The sequence below is a fragment of the Amblyomma americanum genome, chromosome 5, assembly GCF_052857255.1.
Source record: "Amblyomma americanum isolate KBUSLIRL-KWMA chromosome 5, ASM5285725v1, whole genome shotgun sequence".
In the NCBI taxonomy this organism is placed as follows: domain Eukaryota; kingdom Metazoa; phylum Arthropoda; class Arachnida; order Ixodida; family Ixodidae; genus Amblyomma; species Amblyomma americanum.
In genome coordinates, this window is record NC_135501.1 from 179,314,976 (window position 1) to 179,342,211 (window position 27,236).

At 44.0% G+C, this 27,236-nt stretch overlaps 1 protein-coding gene across 1 annotated transcript in view; it reads left to right on the forward strand.

The window, feature by feature from the left end:
- The window catches only part of LOC144133093 (uncharacterized), a 34,491-nt gene extending 10,150 nt beyond the window's left edge, over positions 1-24,341 (forward strand). The window contains exons 5-12 of the mRNA XM_077665939.1: positions 308-509; positions 8,831-8,956; positions 10,114-10,202; positions 18,321-18,645; positions 19,374-19,439; positions 21,181-21,263; positions 22,657-22,849; positions 23,792-24,341. Of these exons, the coding sequence (XP_077522065.1) occupies positions 308-509; positions 8,831-8,956; positions 10,114-10,202; positions 18,321-18,645; positions 19,374-19,439; positions 21,181-21,263; positions 22,657-22,849; positions 23,792-23,941 (1,234 nt within the window). The 3' untranslated portion in view covers positions 23,942-24,341. The remainder of the gene's footprint in view (positions 1-307; positions 510-8,830; positions 8,957-10,113; positions 10,203-18,320; positions 18,646-19,373; positions 19,440-21,180; positions 21,264-22,656; positions 22,850-23,791) is intronic.
- Positions 24,342-27,236: the final 2,895 nt, after the last annotated feature.

Below are 27,236 nucleotides of genomic sequence, written 5' to 3' on the forward strand. Positions count from 1 at the left end.
TTCTATGAGAGACTGTTGGTGCTTTTCCGTGTACATATGCCCTTTGTTTACCCATACCACGCGATATTTGGCTGGGTTCGATCTCCAGCGCCACCGGGCATGCACCGGTAATACAATGGGTATACAAGCTTTCGCTTGGCAAGGTGCTCGGCTTTTACGAGCTCAAATACTTGAAAGTGGGCCTTTGACCCCACCTTGTGCAAAGAAAATTGATCGTTTCGTGGTGCTCATTGATCAAATCTACCCTTGCACTATTTAAATTATTCATCATCATCATCAGGTGTTCACGCACACTTTTTCTCCGCAGCCTGGAGATAAAGTTTCGCGAGGCGAAGACGCTGGAGAAGGTGTCGCTGCTCATACACGCCTCACTGCAACCGGCTCCCAACGTGGTGCTGAAGACGTACCAGAACAAAGCCAGCGAGGACGTGGCCAACTCGGACGCCTCGTTGGCGGCCGGCGGCGCCCTCTGCTGCCGCGTCAAGGCCTACGGAGACGGAAGCGCCAAGGTGATGTTATGTGACTCCCCTGATGGCCCATGCGTAAAATCCTGCAGTCTGGTCCGAAGTTAGCTTAAATATCGCTTCAGTCGCGGCAACTTCCTTAACTGCCCAGGGGCGCCACCATTACTGACTGCCCGTCTCATAGGCGTCGCCAGTGCCTGCTAACATCAAGGTACTGCCCGCACGACATGACCATATTTTATGTTTTAAGGTGATAGCGTTAACGCCTCATCATGGAAAAAAAAACCCAGTATTGTGGTCTCTCATAAAACTAGCTGGTTGGTCGCGTCGCCTGTCGTAAATGCTCTGATTGGTCGAGCCACACCTGCCAGCTGCCACCTGCCAGCACCTCTTCTCCCTATCCGCATTAGCAACCTCATCATGAATAACAACCGGCATTGTGGTCTGTCATGAAAATTGATGATTGTTCACCTTGTGGTCTGTCATAAAAATCGCTAATTGTTGGATAAGATCGTCAGGTCCCCAGGACACGTGACGCGACACCGGCCACACCTTCTAACCGTTTTCTTCACCCCTCCTCCTAAGTCTCCACCTGCCGCCTGCCAACCCTGTGCCGCATGGACAGAAGACACACAAGAGCGCCAGCCAGCGCCAGCGCGTGCTATCGTATTATCACACGTAATCAGTGATCAAACATCCCCTGATTTGTCAACAACATAATAAGCAACTCTAGGGAACGGGGCAGTGTGCTTACAGCCGTAGCGCCGCAGAAGAAGCAGGTATGGCACGGTTCTGAGATATCGAAGCTTTACTGCCTTTGACTACCGCACAGTAAAGTTCCCCAACAGAGGTGAAAAATGAAGACATTATTGATTCCTTGGCGAAGAACAGGCTAGGCGCCGCACCCAGACAGACACACAGAATCCTTATAGCGACCAAATAAAGCTTTAATTAGTTGAGATTTTTGACGTACAATATTAATCAGGTCGCTCTTCTTCCTCGCTTAATTTCCAGCCATAGAAACTGCTCATTGTCGAAGGCGTTAAAATTTAAGTCGCGTGACTGACTGTTAGCTCGCAGTAAAAAATATCTAATAACGCACCAAATAAACAAATAAATAAATAAATAAATAAATAAATAAAATGCGGTATTACTTCGACATTTAAAGAAAGCTAGAACAAATCTGCTGTGCATTGGCGCTGTCTATACGCTACCAGAGAGCGGTGGCACAAACAATTCACCATTGCCTCTCTAGCTTCGCGGCGATATATTTATAGCAGTGTTGTCACCACTGTCTAGTACCGCATAGCACAAAGGAAAAGCGCAGCTCGAAGCGTCTTTCAACTTTCAAGACGGTTCCATCCATCGCAGCGCTCTGCACTGCATCACATTCAGTGTGGACAGTGACAGCTTCATTGTGTGCCTCCAGTCGCAACAAACCAGGACGGATCTGGCGTAGCGCCATAGAAAACTAATTCATTGTCCCGTTAGTGGCTAGACGCTCGAGCCGCGGCACTGTCTCTTTTTTGTGCATTATCCCCTGAGAAAAAAACGGTGCAATGCAGGGATTGGTAGACGTGGGTTCTGTTGTGTTAAGCAGCCATCAAACTCGCCAATCTGTTGATGCGTACTACGTGAAATATCGCTAGCAACCATCGCGGCGGCCACCTCGTTTGTGCTGTTGTGATCGGCCAGCCAATCAGTGCGTGCCAATCGGGAAAGGTTGTTTCCCAATGCGGTTGGTCTGCTATCCATATTAGCGCACTGACAAGCGATCATGCCCTCACTGAGTTCGCGCCGAGCCTGAAAGAAATTGTGAAGCGTATTTTGCGCCCTTATGTGACATTGCTGACATCGATGTCATGTCCAGTAGAACAGCGTCCTCCTCCGACCCTGGAAGCACTGAATTGGGGTCCCACTACCACTAAGGACAAATTAGAGTCACGCTGGACTTACACTCCCTACCACTCCTGTGTGCTCGGCTTTCTCAAGAATGAAACGCTCTGAAAATGTACCGTCCTCTCCCGTACTGACCTGTTGGATAGAAAGGTCTTCATAATTGCCATGTACAAAAACGTGTTACATGAACAAGACAGGCGCGAGCCGGTTATGAATTGCTTACATATCTGCAAATTGACACTCTCCTCCTCCGTCCAATTTAGACGGCAACAGCTGTAGTTTTAATAACACTGCATGCATTTACTGAACACTGGAAGCAGGCGGCAGTGCTCAGTCGAACAATGCTGGCAGCGCCTGCAGCGTAGCAACAAAGGAATACGAAACTATAGGAACAAAGAGCGCCAAGAATCGGTCATCCACAACGCGAACGGCGCAGGGAGCAAGTCATAAGAAGCAGGAAAAGAAGCAAACAGCCCGGCGTAATCTGTAGAAAGGAAATGCGATGTAAACAGGAAGCAGTCGGGTGATAAATCAAGCTCCGGACGCGCAGTTCAGTCAGGGAAGTCAGGGCAGGAAAGGAAGAGGATGAAGTGAGATGGACAGCGTTGCCGAGTGGGGGCGCATCAGTCTGCGGCAGAATGAAGCTACTACATAGCTGCCTTCCGCATGAATCGATTGGCGGCTAACGCGAAGGTTTTATTGTTCTGTTCCGCCCTTCGGCATGAAAGGCGTTTGTTCTTTCACTGCTCGTTCTGTAGATTGCAACCTCGCGTTTCTCCGTTATGAGGTTATGCTGGCTCAGTCTGATCTCGGAGTTTTTTGAAAGAACGCGAGCTTCAGCTAACGAGAGCTCATTGTTCTGTAGTTTACGGGAGACGCGAACAGTTGCAATTAAGCAACTCAAATAGAGGGCGCGAAACGTAAACATGGTGCCTTATCTGCTGACAACGAATCTTTGTCTCCACGCGCGAGATTTTTAATATTTTTGTATATTATATATTATCTAGCGCTGGTCCTGTGTTTTCTAACCTTGAAGTCCCCGTTTTCCGCACGGTTATTTTTTAAAAAGTAATCAGGAATATATGTTGTAATTATCCATAGGACGAAAAAATGTTTCGGTTTTGTAACAATCGAAACTCGAAAGAAATATCAATTGACAGAAAAATTCGGCACAACTTAGGCGGGAAGAATCCTGAAAATAATGATCGGGCAGATATCATTAGTTCGTACGTTTACACACACACTGCAGTTCTAATAGCGTTCATGTTTTGGAATATTCTGTGAATACATAATAAACTTGTGTTTGTTTACGAAGTTTTTGTTTTTAAAGATAGTTTGTTCCTTAAATTAGCGTTTATACTTTTCCATTTTTTTTGTCCCATGCAAGTTTGAAAATATTTCGATTCAAGCTCATAGTTGTATATTTTTGTTACAGGGGTACAAATGTAAAATTTTGAAAGGGAACAAACGACATGAATCATTTCGTGGGCGTAACGAGATGCCTTCTAGCAAGTTTCAATTGCATGCGTTGGGTGGAACATAATTTGCTGATTTCGAATGTTGTCCGCGTGCCGCTCGCCAAGGAGGTCAAAGTACAGTCGCTGACTACGGGACCACCTTCTGCACACATTTATCAAGGCAGTATTTCTTTCTTGTATAAATAAACATGATTCTGATTCTGACTTCCACCCACATCGAGTGACGCCAGCGCCGGTGCCGACCGAGACAATAACTGCGGGTACGAAATCGTTTGTAATTAATTATTGACTTTGCGCACTGGTGTTTTCAGCTCATTTTCGTGATCACTTTCTCGTAGGCCTCTTTTGAGGCAAAAAAAAAAAACGGACACCAAAAAACTTTGTGTCTGAACCCCTTTAATAACCATTCCTCCCTCCGCAGGCAGTGTCCGCGAGGTCCCTTAGGTAAAAAATTATTGGAACGTTATAATATGGTGACGACCAAATTTTCGCCATAAATGAAGTGAAGCGTTTGAAGAGCATCACAGATTCAGTTGCTGAAAAGAAGGATTAGATAAATTAGTTTGAATCGAAATGCTGAACGCCCGTTGCACCGCAACGCTTGCGTTTGCTGAACATAACTTGTTTCTAGCGTTTTCGACAACGAAACAAGACCAGCTATAGATCCGCCTTGCAGGCAATATCTAAGGTTTATGTATGGACAAATCGTTGGCACAGTATATTTCTCTCTGAGCCGAAAATGACGCGATGGTCCATTGTAGTACATCCGCCGTTACACAAACTTTTATCTGCTGATGTAGGTTTTTCCAGTGATGTCTACTACTTCTGTGGCATCTCACTACAGTAAACGTTGCATAACGTTGGGGGCTATACTTGCCGAATGTGCAAAAGCGGAAAAGAAAACCTGAAGGGTTCGTGTTATGTAACAAAGGTAGCCTCAGCGGTATGTGTAAAGGGGTTTGGGGTAGAAAAACACATGGATCCATGTGCCTGGTGGTTCAGTTGATCACTCACAAGTATTCACGGGACCTTGCCACGACGTACAACGGCGATTTTTTCTTCCTGCATAGGAAGTGCTTCATTCAATGATCCCTGCACAATGCTAAACCTCCCTGGTTTTACTTCTAGCAATGCAGCGATATTTTAATCGATATAATCGGACAGCTGGTTTCTGTTCGCGTCCAACTGTTATAATAAAGACACGTGATAAATTGAGGGGAGTACTGGGCAAAGGCAGATTATCGCGATACTAACGGCGATTGCGGATTTAACGCCGTCGCAGTGACGTCACAGCCCAGGCAGGCGAAGCGGACAATGCAATAAGAGGCTACGAGTGACTGAAAGATGTACTGGCTTTCGCCTGGAATGCACGTGCACTTCGCGAAGCCTAGAACCTAGGCCCATTCCAGAAATCAAGAAATAACCTGCTTCAAACTCCGTCGGCCCTCTCTCCCCCCGCAGTCGCTCCCCCCCCCCCCCCTTCCTCCTCCATTCTTCGCAATCAGTGCACGCGAGAGAGCCCGGTTAATGACTCGGAAGGGATTGCACTTCGTCAGGCACGATTTGTTAAGCAATATGGCTGCCGTCGTCTGCGCCATGCGTTTCCCCCTCTGCCTCTTTCCCCGGCATTTGCCTGCTGAGTTGTCCTTTTCCTTTCAACCTCCTCTTTCAGACGACATTTTCGTCTTCCTTCCAACATTCTGTTCAGGGACCGAATAAAAGAAAGCTCGAGAACTCTTATGCGGTTATAAATCGATCCACGGCTTTCTTGCTCCTTTTCATTTTTTTTTCTTTCGTCGCGGTATTAAGTACTCATTTCGGTAGGTCGATAGACGCAGGAAAAGGGATAACGAAGGGAAAAAGAACGGCTGCTAAAAATGCGAGCGCCAGGATTGGGGAACAGGACGCGATCAATTCGCGGAAATGTACGACGCCGATGTCCGAGCTATTGATAACTCGGCAGCCGAAAACCATTAGTGGCAGCGGCGTCGCCTTGTTCCCGGGGGCGGACCAGAGGGTGGGATGAGGGACAGGCGGTCACGGAGGATAGAGAAGAAAGATAAGTTAAACTTGAAAAATGCTACCAGGCAACCAAAAGCAGCCCTATCTTTTCGCTGACGCAGCAGATAACCAGCGAATGTAAAATATACAAATCAACGGGGCAGAAGCAACAGCTGATGCTTCGTAGCTTAATGAATTTGATGGAAAGGTTCTCCGTAGTTTAATGAGTCAATCGCAAAACCATCTATGGACTAGTGTTTTACAAAACAGCGTGCCCCCTGCGACTTATATTAGCATCCCGGGGTCCTAATGAATTTCTTTTTTTTTAATTTTTGTTGCTGGGTGTTTTTTTAGGGGTCTAGAAACACCACCATGCAGTGCGTGGTTTCTTCGCGGCTCTTTCAACCATGCATGGAGCTTGCGTGTACCATGAGCCGTATCGATTTAAGCGCGTGCGGCAGTGTCATCAGTCCACTCTGCTGACGGTAATGACAACGAAAGAACTGAAATCGAAGGCGCCATATTGGCCGTCTAAAAATGAACTGCCTTGCTTCAACAGGTAACGCTCATCACAAGCTACGTTGTGCGATGACAAACTCCGTGGACGGTAAAGCTAACATGTGACTTCATTATTTTTTTTCTAACCTAACGTTAAATTCTTTCCTTTTTGTGACATTGAAGTCACTGAAGTAGCGCGCAGTCATGGTTAGTGCGCGCGAGTTTTTGGTCCGCTAAGCTTTTACCGCACCTTCACTGGCAGAGTTCCAATGCCGTAACCTGCACTTTGCGTTAGAGCCTCACTAGGTTAGGCCTAGAGTAGCAGACGGCATTCTGATTTGTGCAGTTGCCGGGCTGCCCTGCAAAGACGAGCTCGAAGTTTTGCATCTTAGTGATGTGCTAGACACATCAGGAGTTATCGGAAGTTAATAGTGGGTTCCCGTCATAGTGTTAGTACCGGGCGGAACAAATAAGTAACGTCACAAGGAATTATGTTATCTGCTTTCGGCTATGATATCTACTGGAAAGTGAAATGTCGCCCACAATCATGTAATAAAGGGCAGAACACGTCATAATCAGTTGACCAGAGGCCTAAAAACGTGGTTACATTAAAAATCCTGGGAGTAAGAACCTTTGACCATTGCCGTTACATGGTCCCGAAGAGGAGAGTTTTTATGCAGAGTTTATTTTTTGTGTGTTGCAATTATGAACAGCTTGTTTGTTTTGTGTGTACGTGTGTACGAAGTTAAGGTTCTTGTAGAGCTTCCATTGGTAAACGATGGTGTGTGAGCGCGTAAATAAATTTGCTTAATGAAACCAAAATCGAGGCTGACCATCAGTGTCTGGCAGTTAAAGGTATTGTCTAGCTAATACAGAACTATAGATTTACCACGAATATACGAACAAAATTCCGTAGTCTTCGTCAAAAGTTTACCGTGCGCGGTTTCTCGGAAAGTATTTTTTTCTGCACTTCCTCTCCGCCTACTTAGTATTATTTTTACCAGATGAAGCATGCAAGTGCTCTCATGATTCAAGGCTTTTCGATGAGCCACTTTGCCTGACTAAGCTGAAAATTTTCCGCAAATGCACACCCCTTAAACTTTTGTCCTTTACTGTACCATCTTTGTAAAATGTTACCAGACAACGGGGTTTGATTCTTACCCGCGTCGCGGAGCACCTTTTGACACCTATTTTAAGGTCTATATCTGGGTTAGGCATTGAGGACCGTTGTCTCAGCCTTTCGAGACCCTTTTTACTTTTAGGGGAGCCCTGAGGCAGCGCCTCTTTTATAAAACCCTGAGGGCATCAATATACGGCTGGGGAGCAAACCGCGTTGCCTGGTTACGTTTGACAAAGCCGGCGCCTTACTAAGCTGCACATTACACATGCATAGATTAAACAAGTGAATCAATAAGGTAGACTGCAGAACGGACATTGAAGGAAACAAGCTGCACATTGCACATGGATCCATTAAACAAGTGAATCGGTAAGGTAGACTGCAGAACGGGCGCTGAAGAAAACAAGCTACGAATTACACATGCATACATTAAACAAGTGAATCAGAGAGGTAGACTGCAAAACGGGCATTGAAGGAAACAAGGGGCACATTACATATGCATACATTAATGAAGTGAATCAGTAAAGTAGACTGCAGAACGAGCATTGAAGGATACAAGCTGCACATTACAAATACATTCATTAAACAAGTGAATCAGTAAGGTAGACTTCAGAACAGGCATTGAATGAAACAAGTAATGAAACGCATCAGCCATGAAGAAACAACGAGCAAAGATTCCATCACCTCCTATTCTCACGGAAGCAGAAAACATTAGCGCGTAACCAGAACTTTCGCTCTCAGTTCACTACTTGGATGCAACTCCCTCTTTAGGGCGTCTCTACAGAGGTTGCACATAACATTGTTATTAGGAAAGTGAGAGTTGACCCTGTAAACGCTATACCATTAAACAAAACACGTCTCCGGACCGGAGTCCTCTTGAATGAAATAATTCTTGCACGTTTCCAGGCTTGCGATAGCTGAGACCTGAAAGATGAATGCAAGCCTATAGGTCTTTAAAAAAAAGTTACCTTATTTCTCTTTGGCCTATGGCGTGCACCTCATGCGAGCACTGTGGAAGCGGAAGCTCTTTACCTCTTCGTGACATGTCAATGAGCAGGGTTCCTGACGTCAGCGTGTAGTCAAGCGTGTAGTTGAAAGTAAGCGCCAGTGTGGTCTTGTTCTTTGCCATTCTTGTGTTTTTTGTGCTCTGTCTGTAAAAAACAAATGGAGAAGTATTTGATCATATTCATGACACTCTGAGGTGTTGGCTTTGGGGCTGTGGGCCCAGAGCGAGGTCTGTACCTCAACGCCTTCTTCAACAAGCAGGTGTTGGCAGGTGTCTACCACAGTTAATTGGTCAATATGGCGGCTACCTCTTACCTCTCCGCGAAAGGGTGTACAGATTCTCTCCTTACTCTCTCCCATCGCTGTAGGTGATCGTGAACGAACGGGTTTTGACCTTCCCACCGCGCGACGGCTTTCCCCTGGACAAGGTCATGTACTTCTCTCTGCATGGGGACTTCTTCACCGGCTCGGTCAGCGTGTTCAAGAAAGCCTGGGTGAGCAACGCGAACACTTTCACGTTCTTACGTGCCGCAGAAAACTCTGTAAAGTGTGTGAGTCAAGGATCATTAGTGGCGTTGAGCGTGTGTTTATTGCACCGAGCCCATGTTCGTGAGGACGGGAACCTGTCTGAAACGGTTGTTATCTGAGTAGCTTTCTTACGTACAATCGGCATTCCTGTCTCATATCCTAACCGGGAGCCCCATTATTCGTAGCCTTCCTAAATGAAATCGATACAAGTCAAGTAAAAAGATGCCTTTCAGCGTCAAAGGGCCACCTTCTAGCCAATGGCGTCGGCCGGTTCTCATAAACTCGCTGGAGTGACAACGCAGGGAGTGGCAGATGGAAGGGCATAGTACCCTCCCTGCATTTCATGGCATAGCCCCCTCTCTGCATTGCCATGCCACTCCCTGCATTGTCCCACCAGCAGGTTCAACAGAATCCGGTGAAGCTATTGACTGGAAGGGGTTTCTTCGATTGGAAGGGGGTCCTTTGAGGGGGTCCAGTGAAGGACTTGTATCCGACTACATCGAGCTGGGCCCGAGATATGACCGCAAATGTGAGCAAGGAGTCGATGTCATGGAGCGTGTTCTTAGACAACGTTATCGACCACCACTTGTTAACATCATATAAGGCCATGTTGGCAAAGGCCGTATGCGCCAACGATGGGTTATATGAAAAGGTCATCTTTACAAGGCAAGGTTCATGTGCAAACGCCTTCACCTGGGCTCAGAATTTGAATGAATCTTTATTCACATGTAGAATTGATGCATGCAGAGAGGGTTGTCGGCTCTGAACTAAATTAAGAATCCTCTCCGCAACTAAGCATTAAGACAACAAATCGTTAAAATGCGGTGCCGAAAACTGGGGCTGTTTTTCTGAGACATAAAATCCCATAGTGTGGGCCCTGTCGCTGCAGGTTAGAAGTTAACGGTGATTATTTTCCGCTAATAACCTTTCCACAACTTCCTCGTTCATAAAGATTTTGCCATAATCAGTGCATGATAATGTTCATTTACAGAATATTACGTGATAATGTTTTACTGCAATTTTTTATTGGCAACAGGTGTAGTAGATTTTTAAAGGCTTTTCAGGAATCTGCTTTTTTAAATCCTAATAATTTCAATCGCCCCCCATTTTTTCCTTCTCGCAGCCAGACCACTTGCACGTGACCCTCGGCCATCAGATCTCGGCCGGCTATCAGTTCACATTGGAAGGCAGCGTCGCGGCCGATGCCGATAAGTGAGTCCTCAACATTCATTTCCAAGGGGTGCTCTTTATCCCTTTATTGCGTAAATGACTTTTATGGTTTTCACTCCAAAGTATAACTCACTTGTGCGTCCGCAATTTTCGGGCAGAACGTCTGCGTTCCCACTGCACAACTCAGTTGTATGTATTCATTTCTTATTAATCTATACAGACATATTTATCGCAATTAAAGAACGATGTAATATAAAATATTTAGGTGGAAATACTTTATACCCTATGCACTACCACAGTAATGGAATGGAGCATTTATTAAGATATTCAGTACAATAATGAAATAGTTTTACATAATTATTTAAACTAGAATATTCCCTTAATAAAATAATTCCCTGAATGCCATATTTATTGCACGAATAGTTTTTCCTGGCAAATAAAAGTTTACTTGCTAATATATTTATTTATGATGAATAAAGAAGTTATTTATCTAGCACACACTCAAGTTTCCTGGCTCTAGAGACGAGTGGCTGGAGGGCAATAAAAGACAAACAAAAATACGAAGGAAGTGAATGATAGCATGAAATCAAGCAAAGCAGAAGGCGTCCTCATTGTAAGATGTCGGCTGAGGTTTTCTTGTAGTGATTGTGATCAGTAATATTTTTGAATGGCATATTTGAAAGCCTGTTATAATCGGGATAAAATATGAGGGCAGAGAGAATGAGTTTCTCCGACAGAGAATCACGTCACAAATTCTTTGATCCAGAAGAGTGATTTTATGGCAGGATGGAAGGGTTGAAACTTTAAAACTGGATGCCTCCTGGCTTGCGGGCCTGTTTTGTTTGCAAAGTAGAAAATGAACAGCTAACCCAGTTTTCTGTTTTCCTGAAACTGTCTTCAATGGTGAATGCGTTTTCAATAGGAAAGGGGCGTTCTTGGTCAACCTGCGTGCCTTAAGGAGGCCGACAACCAAGCCAACGAATTCCTAAACTATGCTTAAGATTAGCTTCCCAAGTCGTTCTAGGTTCCTACTTTAGCGTATGCTTCTGCAGCTAGAATTTCACTTTGGACTGTATTACTATGTCAGTGCACGTTAAAGATCCCCAGGTGGTCGAAATTATTCCGGAGCCCTCCACTACGGCACCTCTCACTTCCTTTCTTCTTTCACTCCCTCCTTTATCCCTTCCCTTATGGCGCGGTTCAGGTGTCCAACGATATATGAGACAGATAGTGCGCCTATTCATTTCCCCAGAAACCAATTATTATTATTATTATTGTTATTATTACTGTATTACTACAAAATTCAGGCAATACTAAACCATGTAAAGGCTTCCGCACATCACAATTTCAAATCGGCAGTAACCATTGCCATCTAGTGCTTATTTCACACTGAATTTCACTGAGATTGAACAGTTCTTAAACTGTGGTTACTTCGCATTAGTAAATTTTGTTTAGATTTGGTGTTGGACGTGTTGTAAACTTTGTTTTATTTTTCGCTAGCGCATGAAAGTATTGCAGACTTTTATATATTTAATATTTTGTTCTTCATAGGCTGCTGGTTTTAGATAACCTCTCCTTTGTTTTTAGCACCATTCATGGAGCGCCCGGATTAAATAAAAAAAATTATTGAAGATAGGTGTTTTAGTTTCTATGAACGATGAGGAGGCTAGGATAAAAGCTGTAGGAGTAGCTTGCCTGGTCTTTGCCTTCTACATGAAAACGGCAAATGTCACATGGCAGCACACGTGTGCCAAAACAGCTAATCAAAAGTGAAAATATGGACAAAATTAGATGCTCTGCAACAGAATTCAAAACTTGAAATTAACAATTCACATAGCCATTGTCAAAGACAATGAACAAGGCTCGCTTCAGAAGAAAATGATTTGCAGGAAATAAAAGAATGCGTTCAAATATGAAGTCAGAAGGCAAGTATTATTAAAGAATCATAAGAGTAGCATGCAATAACAACAAAACACATCAGTGATAGTAGTAAATGAGAGAATAAAACATCCAAAAAGCAAATCTACTAAAATGAAAGGCATGTGTTATCCTGTTAGAAAAATGTCCTTTAGCTTCCATGTAGTTAGCTCTAAGTTTACGTGTTATTGGACAAATAGATATTTTAAGAGGAAATGAATACCGTGTTATAGTGTTCTAAATGTATAATTTGCTCCGCAGAAATCAACTTTACAGTCTTCTGGCTCTCGTGTATAATGTCTTGAAGGCTTTGTAATAGCTAATTTTACTAAATTCGATAGTATGTTTCTGTTCTACTATTTTCTTTAATCTCAGACAGATTTTATTCACACGTGTCTTGCACACGTAAAAAAGCCAGGGTTTTCTTATTGGTGGTTCTATGTTAGAACTCCATGCAGGATGAATAACAACTCCATAACATTTCTCTTTAACCTACCGAGTTTTTGCATATTAGGCGCTGTGGTTGCATCCAAAACAAGTTTGCAATAATTTAAATCAGACAGAAAGCGAGAGATATGTAAGGATACCATAATATTCACCGTTGCATGTCTTGACGATATGTTTTCTTTTTGCCGTCCCTCTGACATTGTTTCTGTAAAAATGAATCCTGTAAATGATTCCCAGTGTTCTAAAATCGCTAAGTGCTTCTACTCTCTAATTCTTTAGAGTAGGTCATAGCTGTGAAAGAATCCCGTCTTTATTGGCGCGAAAAATGACAGCGTTTGTTGTCAGTTTTAAGTGCTGAAACAGTTCTGTACTGTTGTCCGAAACAAAAAAAAATGCTAGTATTATCGGCATATATGACTAACTTACCTCGCGCGTCAACATTATCAACATGCAAATAGAAACCAAAAAATTAAAACACCGCAGGACGAAGCCGTCTCTATGTCACTCATTATCACAAAAAAAGGATCTGCCGAAGATTTTGCAAGCATAAATAAAAAGTGTTGTTGCGTTGAGTTTATTAGTACATAAGCATCAAAAGCTATCATGTGTCAAGCTCAGATTATACAAGGGCATGCATGTGTGCGAATGTCACGAAAAGTAAACGTATGCAAGACAGTAAGCGATTCGTGTCGTGAACTGAGGAGCGAAATAAAGCATCAGTTAATTTTGAACGCTTAAATAAGTTGGTGATGATATACTCTACTAATGAAAAAAGAAATCAACCTTGCAATGCACTTTAAGGGCACCTTTAAATGAGCGCATATTGCATAGGGCACTTTTAAACGAGTAGAAATGAAGTTTTCTGCAAATAACTTTGTCTTCACTACGGGCTAGATATGATATCAATTTTGGCTTATCACAAAGATCTCGGGAAATTTCAAAGCTTCACATGGAAGGAAGATTCAGCTCTTACATGTATTTCAAGGTTACGTGCTATCATACAAGTGGGCTTTTCTCCACTTAGTGCGCGTATATTCACTCTTTTGGGCGCCATGAAAGAACAGCATACTACAAAAAACATGCGTCAAAACGGCACACAAAAATAACACAGCGACACAACTGCACAGGGAACAAACGGCACACTGTGCTGTTTTGTCGCTGTGCCGTTTTTTCTGGCGAGCTGTTTTGACGCGTGCTGTACTTATGTGTGTTGTTCTTTGGTTTGGTTTGGTTTGGTTTATGGGGGTTTAACGTCCCAAAGCGACTCAGGCTATGAGGGACACCGTATTGAAGGTCCCCGGAAATTTCGACCACCTGGGGTTCTTTAACGTGCACCGACATCGCACAGCACACGGGCCTCTAGAATTTCGCCTCCATCGAAATTCGACCGCCGCGGCCGGGATCGAACCCGCGTCTTTCGGGCCAACAGCCGAGCGCCATAACCACTAGGCCACCACGGCGGACATATGTGCTGTTCTTTCGTGTCCCCACTCTTTTTACCGCAGCTCTTTTCACCTTAGCAGCCAAGTACACAGCTTGTTTTGACAATACAGGCAAACCCAAAAATGAGAGAGCGCCATGCCTCAGTGATAAATTTAGTTTTCCCTAACAGTCCTCGCTCACCTGAGAACACGGGCGTGATTGCTAAAATGCGACAGTAAATTCCTGAAACTGGTACCTATGCTCATGTCGAGCTTCTCAACCAATTCTTCATAATTGAGGTCTAGAAATTCATATCTACGCAATATAAAATTTATATAGAGTACAGAGCCTTGTTTAATTATACTGCACAAAAATGTTCTAATTTTAATGCTTCATTGCTTTTTCATAAAGCTACTTAGAAACCGATGAGAATGGCAAAACCTGTCAGCCTGTTCAAACACGCGCCTTGCGAAGAACTTATGCACGGGGAGCAAACAGCGCACAGCGTTAATCCAGCAGCAGCATTCACTACACGAGTTGAAGTTGACGGGTGTGGTTTTTCCCAGGCTCGCAGAGCTCGAGCTCTACTCTTGTGTGCTTTGTAATCTCGTTTTTTTTTTACTCTAGAGTCTTCGCGCGCCTTTCCGCGATTTCCATATGACAAGTATTCAGCAGAGCAGTTTACACTACTGTATCACAACTCAGATTCAATCCAGGCAGCGGTAGCCGCATTCCCATGGAGGCGAAACGCAGAAATGCTTGTGTTCTTATACTTCGGTGCAATTAGAAATGAAAATACTAGTGGTCGAAAATGGTTGCAGCTTGTCCAGTACAGCGAGCATTACAGACAAGCTGTGTTTGGACAGCACGCAAAGATTTATTGATTGTAATGCCAGTAGGCAATATCTGTTTATTTGAGAGTTAGTAATCAAGAGGGGGAACCGCGTCTGGTGGCTGAACCGACTGAACTGGTGAGCCGATATTAGGCCATTTGTAGGCCTAGGAAGGCCACTACCGCTGGCGCCAAATAAGGCTATTGGGACATGGATGCTTGATGTAATGGATTGATGATGTTGTGGCTAATAATGATGAAGTAAACTGTTATATCTACACCATCAAATATCTCGATTGTTTCACGAATCAAAGGCAGTGGAGATTAGTCTCTCCAAGAGAATCGGAATTAGTTGTGTAAGTCTGATCGCGGGCTGGGCCCTGAATTCTCAGTCTTTAGTTCGGTCACAGAGGCCAAGTCTCATTTCCTTTGACCATGCAGTCGCTCTGCTGCTACCTGTCACATGTCACCTGTCAGGTGACACCCACTTTCCATGTGACGTTTCGCTCTGCTACTTGGACAACCGGTTAGGCCGACAATTATAATAATAATTAATAATAATAATTAATAATAGCTTGGTTTCGTTTATGGGGCTTTAACGTCCCAAAGCGACTCAGGCTATGAGAGACGCCGTAGTGAAGGGCTCCGGAAATTTCGACCACCTGGGGTTCTTTAAAGTGCACTGACATCGCACAGCACACGGGCCTCTAAATAATAATAATAATAATAATAATAATAATAATAATAATAATAATAATAATAATAATAATAATAATAATAATAATAATAATAATAATAATAATAATAATAATAATAATAATAATAATAATTTTATTGCACAAAAGAATTCAAAGTACAAGAAACGGGCCTGTCAAAGCCACCAATGGCTTGAAGGACTTGGCCCGGCAAAATCAGCGGACGAGTGTGCAATATTCACTCGACGCATAACAGGGTGAATGCAGGGGTATTAACAGTTAAGAGGCTAAACACAAACAAGGAGCAAATCACGAGACAAGAAGCAATACACATAAGATAAGATGAACATATTTCAGAGGTGAAGACCAATACTTTTTACAGGTCTTGAAACCGCGTTAGAGTGAACAAATAATCTTCTTCAATGCCTTTTTTGACTGAATCGAGAATGCCTCATTTGGCAAATCGTTCAGAATTTTCGGCACGTAAACAAAGCGTCTAGCTTCACCATATCTTGTTGAGGATCGCGGCACTACATAGCGAACACTATTACGAAGGCCTCGGGGGGCTGTATAGCACGTTTTAAAATCCCTGAACCAAAAATGCCGTAGCACCACAGTTTGTACAAACAAAGACCAGAAGCAAGGCAAGCCAAGCGCCGAGAAGATGTTATGATTTTTGAGTGACGGATTATTGTAGGCTAGATTTCTCAGTATGTTCGTTAACAAAGAATCCACGCGGTTTTGCCATCGGGTAGGGCAAAAAGCAAAGACGGTAATCCCATATCGAAGGGTGCTGTAGACCAAAGCATGTGCTGTCATTTTTTTTACTGGAAACGGTACGAGAGACTTGATGTTGAAAAACAACCATGCAGCGCTCCTGAGCTTATCGCAAACATGTGATAGCTGAGTGTGCCACGACATATCACTGTCGAAGAATACTCCCAGGTATTTTACCGAGTTCACGTAGGTAGTTGGCACGCATCGACAGGAATGGCAGTTGCGACTGTGTAGAAAAACTAACGCGTTTATAGCGGTTAATTTTAAAGGGGATCTAAAGCAAACGAGTTGGATTTTTGAGGTGTTAACCTTTAAATGGTTATCAGCGAACCAAGTCATTGTTTTGTGTATATTACCTTGGAGATTCGAGACAGCCATGCTGTAAGAAATATGTTTTGAGAGCAGAACAGTGTCGTCAGCGTATTGAAATATTAAACCTTTTGAAACAACCCTAGATAAATCATTAATAAATATATTGAAAAGAACAGGTGATAATATAGAACCCTGAGGAACTCCGGCCTTCAGTGGAAGTTTACCACTTGCGTTTTTAATTTCGTCTAAGACAACTACTTGTGATCGTTCGGCGAGATAGCTTTTAAGGACATCGTAAAATGGCCCTCTAAAACCACCGGAATATAATTTTTGTAAAAGAATCCCGTGATGAACTGTCTCGAAAGCTTTTGATATGTCCAGGAATAAAGCAACGCTAAACAAATTTTGGTCAAAAGCCGAAAACAGTTCATCAGAGAACTCTTCTAGAAGGGTTATCGTACCACGACCGGACACAAAACCAAACTGTCGAGTCGACAGAATTGAAAATTTCTCAACGAAAGACGCCATGGATTTCAAAAGGAATTTCTCAAGAATATGAGACAGTATGGGTAGGATTGAAATAGGCCGATAGTTTTTGATGTCATCCCTTTTTCCTCCTTTATAAAAGGGCTTAACAATCGCAGTTTTAAGCTCCTTGGGGATAAGCGGGGTATCAAGAAAACTGTTTAACATGAAGAGCAGGATATTGGATAATGCTGCAAAGTTCCTTTGTAGCAGGTTCGCAGATAAGCCGTCGATTCCAGGAGGCTTATTGCGCTTAAAGCTGAAAATTATTTGGAAAAGTTCATTTTCTGAAAATCTAGGTAGGAAAGCGGACGCTCGGAAATTGATTCCTTAAGCGTGTATTGGACGGCCTGGCAAGAAGATGCATTCTCGGAAGCCAGTGCAAACAGTTGATTGAACTTATCTGCAACCTCGACCGAGTCGCCTGGAAAAAACGAGATTGGGGAAATGTATGCAGCGTTCTTGCCACGAAGATAATTTATCAGTGACCATGTTTTTGCGGGATTCCTTGACGACTGATGAAATTTTTCTAAAAAGTACTGGCGCTTCGTGCATCTTATTAAGGCAACTACCCTATTTCGTGCGGTTTTGTACTCAAGACGTAGGTGTTTATTTTTTGAGGCATGCTTACACCGTTTCCAGAGCATGTCTCTATAGGAAATGGCCCGCATTATATCTGCAGTCAACCAGTTGTAATCCTTCCTGCGCTTGTTTATTACGACGTGCTTTGAATTATTTTCTAACTTTTTTATTTGGTCGCAGAAGATACTGTACACCTTCTCTGGTGGATTATTATTAGATAATAATAATAATAATAATAATAATAATAATAATAATAATAATAATAATAATAATAATAATAATAATAATAATAATAATAATAATAATAATAATAATAATAATAATAATAATAATAATAATAATAATAATAGTAGTAGTAGTAGTAGTAATAATAATAATAATAATAATAATAGGTTTTGGGGGAAAGGAAATGGCGCAGTATCTATCTCATATATGGTTGGACACCTGAACCGCGCCGTAATACGCCTACTCTGATTACGGGGAACGCATGAACGGGCGCCAAAGAGCTGTGCTCCAGAACTACAACTCTAACAGCAATCATCAACTAAATACCATGAAGTGTTATGCGCGACGTCCAACATAGCGTGAAGCTGGGCACCGTTCACTGCTACACTTGCATACGTTGTACACGCGGGATGGCCGCTTCCGCAGGATGATCATCAACATCCTGCGTTCCCACGACGTCCACGACGACGTTCTGCTGGGCGTCGTGGCGCAATTCGCCGAGCAGCGTCAGCTCGTGCGTCGCACCAAGCAGGAGGGCGTCTGGCTCGAGGACCAGGTGGACCAGGAACTCCCCTTCGAGCAGGGCCAGCCCTTCGTCGTGGACATCTCGGTGGCCGAAGAGGACTTCCAGATGAGCGTCAACGGCAAGCTGCTCCCGCCGTACAAGCACAAGGTCTTCTACGGCATCGGCCACAACCTGTGCCTCGAGAAGAACGTCAAGTTCAAGAGCCTTCACGTCTGCTCCATCAGCGTAAGTCGCTGCCCCTGAGTCGCGGCCCGAGTGCTCACAGGTCACTTCTTAGCAGCACGAGAATTAAGGCTGCGTTGGAAGGCGAGATGGCAATTAGACAACATTGCTTGTTGTTCACGAGCCTACTGTGGGTCATTGATTAAATAGGTTCGGAACACCTCGCGAACATCATAAAGAACCAAGTAGCCTATAGGTGAAGAAAGCACTTTTAGCGTGACGACGAACTTGTTGCGCTAAAACTGTAGCGAAAACAAGGAGCAGTTTTGCGGTATGTGCGGAATGGTGCAAAGAACAAAGCGCAGGAAGAACAATCAAAAGATAAAAACCGGAGGAAATTTGGTTGGAAGGGCTGAATTTGTTATTTTAATGTAAACGTGACCGGATTTCCTGCTTTGCGTTATGCTTTTTGCGCTGTGCGTGGCGTACAGTGACATTTGCAAGTGCTGCTGCATAATAGCTTTGCGAGCAAAGCGTTTTTAAAAGCGTCAGCTCTTACTAACGTTTGTCAGGAACGCGTCTGTCTGCAATGAAGATCAAATTGACCAAAACAGTTACCACGTGACCACACTATAACACATAGAAACAGTGGGCGCGTAGCGCCTCTATTGATACCTACAACTCGATCCGTTGTATATGTGCTCAGATTGACTGCGTCAGACACGGGATTGCGTGATCTTCGCTGTCCATGTGGTTTCAATGAGGTTTCCGCCGGCCCTTCTCTTTTGCAGCATCCCAAGCACTGGAACAACAAGCCGCCTAACGTGCAGAAAGCAACACTTCTGTACCATAACATGGTGAGTTTTTGCAGCCGAGGCTTCGGAACTATTCACAGCCAGTCGATTTGTACAACGATGCTGAAAGTGCCCAGAGATCTACTTGTTTTCGCTATAACCGCTCCACCTACTCAAGGCGTGTCTGTGCCCTGTGCTCACCACTTGAATTTATGGATGATCATGACACCAAATTTTATGACGCAAGGCCAGTTTTGGCCGAAGAGCACCATGCCAGTCGATTTGTACAACGATGCTGAAAGCGCCCAGAGATCTACTTTTTTCGCTATAACCGCTCCACCTACTGAAGACGTGTTTCTGCCCTGTGCTTTCCACTTGAATTTATTGATGATCATGACGCCAAATTTTAATGACGCAAGGGCAGCTTTGGCCGAAGAGCGTCATGGCGTAAGGTTTTTTTCGTTACACAAAATTGGGCCAGTTATCCACTTTCAAAGCATTTCAACTCAGATAAGCGGAGCACCAGGCAAGGGGAACGGTGGTGCCCATTGTATCACAAATGGGCACCCGGCGGCACACCTGAATTCATTACACATATATTCGATCATGATAACGCAATCGATTTTGGCCGCTTGTACTTCGTTCACGTGCCCAGAAACTTAAGCGTATACCAGTATTTTTGCCTTTCCTCTGTCTAAATTCAACTGCCACAGCTGGGGTGGATCCCGTGGACACGGGCTGTTGCCAGGCGACTAGGTAGTCAGTTCCAATACAGGCCGCGAAGTCCGCATTCAAAACCCTCAAAACATTGTAAATGTAACCGTAAGGTTTTGGTGGGCGTTAGAGAGCTTACGCAGTGGAACGTAAATCGGAGCCCTCGACTGCGACGTAGTTAGGAGCCTACAGCCTAGCTCTGGCACTTAGCAATCTATTATTATTATTATTATTATTATTATTATTATTATTATTATTATTATTATTATTATTATTATTATTATTATTATTATTATTATTATTATTTACACTTCAAGGTTTCCCGGTTTCCTCATATAGCCTTGACAGAACAACAAGAACTTTACGAAACGGAAGCAACAGACAAGCGCTGTCTGTGGTTTCCGTTTCGTACCGTCCTTGTCGAGCGTTTGAGGAAATATGAATACATACCGATTCGCCTAAATGTCAGCTTTACAGTTTATTGTATCAAACGCTGCGTTGGGGGTTTCCTTAGGGGACGTATAGTCAGGCCGGAATGAAACGCGAACGGCGCGTGGCAAAAAAATTAAAAACTTCAACATCGTGCTTTCAGCTGCAGTATAAAACTAGCCTGAATCATGTTTAAAGGCAAAAAAGTCAATTGAAATATATCATAAACAAATTGTAAAGGAATGTCTGGCTGCAGAGTTGAAAAGTATGGCATATGCATGTTCGTGTTTCATTCCGGCATGGCTATGCCGTTATCGAGTTTTCAGAGTAAAGCTTCCTTTACTCGAGAATGAAATAAATGATTTTTTTTTTTTTTGCTGCGTAGCGACTCGCACGCAGTGAGGACGACTTGCTATCCTTGTAAAATGCGTAGGTGTTAAGGAATGTATGAAACACTGCTTCGACGCATTGTCGTCCGTGTGGCTTATTGTTAGAGGTATGCGGTACTCTGGCCCAGGTGTGAAATGTAGTCTGTATACATCAAATGTACATGGGGTGTTTTTTTTGTTTTTGTTATGCATACCGCATCGTATACGCCGTTGATATCGGAGAGCATCTTTCGGGTAGATATCGCTTTGAAACACCGTTTTGCCGTTTGCAGCAACCTCCAGTGTCGGGGTCCATCACACTCGAACCAAACAACTGCTTCTACGTGCAGGGAACGCCGCTGCCGCATGCCAAGGAGTGAGTAAAATATTTAGCCCTAGTCCCGGAAATTTTTTGCTGCTGCTCTCGCTGGGCCAGTAGCTTTGTTGCACGCAGCTTAATTATGCGCACTTACAAGTGAGTGTGAAACCTGAAATGCTCGACACTCCGACCATTATGCGCGGACAGATTCCATTACGGGCAATAAATTGATGAGATGTTATGTCAGGATTACAAGTTGTCGTAAGTTATGGTGATATTTCCTCTCCGTTGGCTTTAGCGATTCATCAAGGACAGGGTGTAGCAAAGTGGGCGCGGAAGTGAAGCTATGCTAAAAAAAAAGATTTTAACACTGCGCATTGTAAACTCTGCAATATACTCGAAATTTACTGCCAGGAAATTTACAGCACGAGAGGTGTGTCCTAGATCATTATTTTCATCGTGAAATATTGCCGGTGATTCGCTTGATCGGCTTTTATTGTTGCTTGTACGTAGGTTATTCCCGGGAGAGTTCCAGGAGTAGTCCACAAAACGTTGCGAGAACTTTACACGACGAATCTGAAAAAAGCTTCAAGTTGTGCGATGCATGGTCGGGTAATGCATGTGAGCTAAAAACCGTATTGTTAATGATGAGATTTATACCACACAAAGGTGCTTCAGCAGAATTAGGGGCCTGCTGCAAATCCTGTCCTCTCTATGTTGTGATTCTCCAAGTGTGCAACCTGTCTGGTTAAAGCTCCGAAGGTTATTGGGCCAAAGAACGCTGTTAGCGATGTTTGAGGAGTAAGCATGTTAGTAACGAGGGTAAATGCATTAAAGGTTGTGAAATCTGCAAATAATTGAGCAGGCCTAGCGACAAGCCCTGCGCGAAGATTTTTGTAATTCGGAAAGTTTTTTTCATGCGTCATATTGAATTTTATGCGGATTCCGAATGTCTAATGCATTACTCATGCGCAAAATAGGGGAACCATGCTGGAACAGCACGGCGAGCACACGGATACAACGCGAAAAAAAAGAACATACAAATTTGTGCATATCTTCCAGGGCACGCAGAAATCGTTTTCCTATAGATAATTTTGCTCGTCTGATACAGAACATTTAAATATGGGATGTAAAAGTCTCCTAATTAAACCCAGCGAGAGATTCATAATGAATATAAAAGTACATTTCAGAGTCGTGGCGCTTTAAAACTCACAACTTGCTGTGGCGATGATCGTGGCGCCCCTCACTAAAAAAAAAACGGAAACCTAACTAACTGTACCCCTTGCAATAGAAAGGTGAAAGCCGGCAGACATTGTGCGCAGCTTCGTTAAGTGCCTTTTTCTGTCGTCTACGTTGCCCTGTTACCAGGCTGTTCCCTTTAAAAAAGCATATACCACTCGCACCTATTCTGTTTAAGACACTACTCTCACCCGCGTCCTTTCGCCCGCAGGTTCAAGGTCATGCTGGCAAAGGGCGGCGAGCCGACATCGGACGCTCTGCTGGTGATCCACGTGCAGATCCCGCAGGGCTTGGTGTTCGTTTACGATGGCCAGGATGCCAACAAGGGAGCCGGGTACCAGATCAAGGTCAAGGTCAATCGCCTCTTCTCTTGCCGAGCTGATTGTCACGCCGACAGCTTTAAGGTACGCCGCTCTGACCTGAACTCGTGATGCCACATATCCAATAATTGTATACAAAAGCATTCTTCAACCGGATGTAATTTATGAGCGCAAGTTTTCATATATTGTAAGATTTCACTATAACAATCAATATTTACGAAATATACTCTCGGCAGCCTTGCGTTTTTCTTGTATTAACGTTTTTGGTAGCGTCAAAATCGTTTCCCATTGGTTTCGTAAGGCAGCCCTAACTGCTCAATGCGAAGGATGGAAAAACTTTAAAAGAAATGTTTTGCTGCGAGTCGGGAGAATAGACCATAGCCTTGAATATTTCCATAAAAGCACCTTACAATATCCCAATATTCAAAATTGTTGTCCAAAAATCATGGACTTGTTTGAACTATTACTCATTTTCCTACTTTGCGGAGATAGAGACCGGCTGGGACATGTGGGTAGCGCACTAAAGCGCAAGTTTCAACTACAGGGAACACAATACACAGCTCTACCGTATTGTGGCCTTTGTGTCCTTTTCTCAGATGCTGTATCATCACTAGCAGTGGCAGGAAGGCGCCCACGTGGTGTTATAACGACAACTTTATTTAGTAGCTTGCGGCAGTGGCGCCGTAAGCGCTGTGGGAAATTTTGTTGTGTCCTGTGTTCTTTGTTCTGTCATTAATACTGCGTCCCTACTGTCATTGGCCCAAATATGTTACGAGATGAATGAACATTTATTTGATGCCGCAAGTGATAGAAAATCACTTTTTCGTACGTTCCTTCTACTTTTACTGGTGTTCATCACTTCTACCAGCCCGATGTTGGTCCTGTGATTTCATGGCGTCAGTATTATTTTTTGACGCCACCAGGTCTTACACAATGGGGAGCCTTCTTAGCGCAGGTATCGCTGTGAAAATCTTTCAGTTTTGGCACGTTCTCTTTACTAGCACGAGGCGCGCTTCTTTTCTTCAGGTTTGGGTAAACACATTTACTTCGGATTCCAACGCCGAGGGTTACGAGGTCAAGCACCGGTTCCCGGTGAACGAGGTCACCCACCTGAGCATGTTCGGAGACATCAAGGACGTGTCGGGGCTCAGGGCGGTCGAGGACGTCGCGCACTGACCACCCTGCCCGCCTACTCGAGGGTTGCTGGTCAGCGCAAAGGTTGCTCGCACCCAGATAACTTCTGGTCACTCAGCGACTCCCCGCGGTCGCTTCTGTTGAACCACTGGGATTCCCTGCTAACGAAGAAACGGTGATTCATCTGCGGTCACCAGTGGCCGTTTGGGGTCGTCCTAGAATAAGGACTTTGACAATATTTTGCAGTCAGCCCCTCGGTTGGGACGGCCGGTCGATTTATTGCATTGGCAAAGAGGCTGACCTTTTCTTGAATCATTGGAATGGACGTTTATCAGAAAGTAAATTGAAAACTTCCTCCATGGAGCTCGTGGAAAAGAATGGAGCAGAATGGCTGGAAAAATTCTGCACCTGTGCTTAATAAATTGCATTGTGCACCCAGCGACTTGCTCTCTCTTCATACTACTTGCGAACATAACGAGCACCTTGTCTCGTGGCGAGGGGCTTTCCTTACTTTAGATCTAGTTTAACATTTCAAACGAAACTAATGTACAAAACAGGCTTCAAAAATCCAGGGCTGTCAACAAAACGTATTTATTTTAACCAATCCACAGATCAGTGCACTTGTGCTGCTTTCACTTTTCGTCTTCACTTCCCCCCCCCCCCCCCTTCCCCTTCTTCCATGATACATGGCGAGCCAAGCCATATTGATACATGCCTATGTCTGCCTGCCATCATCGTTATTGGCAGATAGCAATGTAGCAAGCCCTGCAACAACCAACAATGCGATGGCCAACTCGGAGGTCAATCTGAAATCTAGCGTGAAAACAGCTTCGTGCCTGAGCACCTCGCTCTAGCTCTGTTTACTGCTAGGCTGCATTTTTCAGTAAGATGGAACTTTTTAGTAGTAATCTTCATCACAAGGTGGGGCGTCCAGACCAGCGTTTCTCTACGCGTGTCCGCTTCATTTATCGCTTAGCCGGAACGTCAGGGATTCTTTAAATGCCACCGATGCCTAATGTAATTGCCGCGCTGGGATAAAGCATGTTCGTTCCTTTCACTATTTTATAAGATGTCCGAGTGATATTAGGCACCAGAGCAGACCCAACTAGTAGAGGCCCGCTGTTCTCCCATTTGTATGGAGCTCCGAGCCGGCTAGAGCTGCCGTGCGCCCGAAGCATTCCAGGCTCCCCCCAATAGAGGGGAGATTCCGAGACAGAATTGCGTCTCGTCGCCTTTCCCGGCCGGCAGCCCGGGAGGGCTATTTTTAGGACAGGAGCAAGGCATGCTATAGGACGCCGGGAGGTAGATGTGCATGCAGAGCCATTTACAGGCCATCCGTACTATACTGCTCGGGAATGTCGGGGCTCCCGCCTTTTCCCGCCCCAAAGACAGATTTTCGGTGTTCCCCTGTTCACGTTAGGGCACGGCAATGGCGGAATGTGTTGCTGTCAGCCGTTTAGCCATTGTTCACGTTAGCTTAACAGCGAAAGACGTATTTATTCCTCATTACAATTAGAAAAAAAAAGATGGATAGGTTGAACCACGTTAAAACGAAGTTGAAGGGGCTTGACGCTTGCTTCGTTGTAGTCGTAAATTCGTTATAGCCCGTGTTTACCGAGCTTCTAAGGGTAATCATTCCTTCGTTATATCCATTATTTCTTCATAAAGTGTTTCGTTATAACGAGATTTGACTTTCTCGCCACTCTGTTGCAACACCTTGCGTAGGCGCTGGTCCTGTCGTGTTTGTTTCTCTTTTTCCCCGTACTTCGCGCCGTTTTCTTTCTGAATCGTGAACCAAATAGCCCAAACTAGAGTTCTCCTTGCAGATAATGACATCGAGGCTACAATGAACTCTGTGATCAGTGTCTCGAAGTTGTAGGTGGCGGTGTGACGTAGCCTCAAAGATCCGAGTTACAACCCTATTTATTTATTCATTTATTATTATTTTTTATTTATTTATTAGTACCTCACAGGCCCACTAGGCGCATTACATGAGCGGTGGGCTAACATATCATTTAATTAGGTCATTGATGAATGATTTGAAAGATTCCAGGCCAGGACGGATGGAAGCTTCAGCGGGCAGGTTGTTCCAGCCTCTAGCGGTCTGGGCGAAGAATGATTTCAGATGCGCAGAAGTGGATGCTCGAGGTGCATGAACAGCTTTCGGATGACTGATGCGAAGTGATAGGCGGTGTGCAGGGGTGATAACGGAATGACTCAAAAGGGAATGATAAAACCTGTGGAAAGTTCAGAGTCTGGTTATTTTCCGACGGGATTCAAGGCTGGGGAGGTTAGCTTTTGTTTTCAATGCTATTACGCTCGTATGATGAATACTCGGAATATAGGAGTCGTATCGCGCGGCTCTGGACGGACTCAAGGGTTTTGGCTAGATTACTTTGTTGGGGGTCCCAGATTGAGCATCAATATTCACGTTTAGGACAGACAAGAGTTAAATTGGCGGACAGTTTTACGGAAGCAGGTGCTAAACGGAAGTTGCGGTTTAGATAACCAAGAATACGGTTAGCTTCTTTGATTATGTTCATTATGTGAGTGGTCCAAGATAAATCCTGCGTTAGGCTGATTCCTAAGTATTTATATGAAGATGCGTGGGAGATCGTGGAACCGCGAAGGGTGTAGTTAGGAGCAGGATACGTCTGACGGCGATGAAATGAGATTAGTTCTTTTATTAACGTTTAAGGACATAAGCCAGTTTGCGCACCAATCTTCCACAAGTTTCATGTCGAATTGCAGATGGTAAGTGTGTCTATTATTAGTGATGCTCCGGTAAATGACGCATTCGTCGGCGAACAAACACACTGTGAAATACAGATTACTTGTAATGTCGTTAATGTAAAATAAGAATAATGGAGGCTTTAAAACCGCGCCTGGACGTCATTGCAGTCTGTTTAGGAAAGGGGTCGGAGGCGGCGATGCAGGCTTGTGATTTTTGGGTTATTTTTCAGCTCACAAAAGCTTCATTTTCAGTGAAAGAAGCTTCTGTCATTAGAACGCGATAATAGATCAATAATCTGCAGACTTCATTTCGTTCTCAGAGTCCTTTAATGTTCATTAGCTGGCTTTCTTAATAGAATACATGTACATACTATAAATTAAAAGGCGGGAAAGCAAAATCGAACAAAAGTTTAGGTCATCGGAAGCTTCAAGGCAAAACATTAAAAATTGTCTAGTTAGTATGACCCTTGTGGCACGGCAGTGGTTTAAAAGTATAGCCGCTCAGTTTTGGTAGCGTTTGCATTGGACAGACAGGCCTGTGCCTTAACGTTAAATTGCGATAGGAGTACTACTGTTCATTGAAACCGAATGTTGGCGCCAGTCT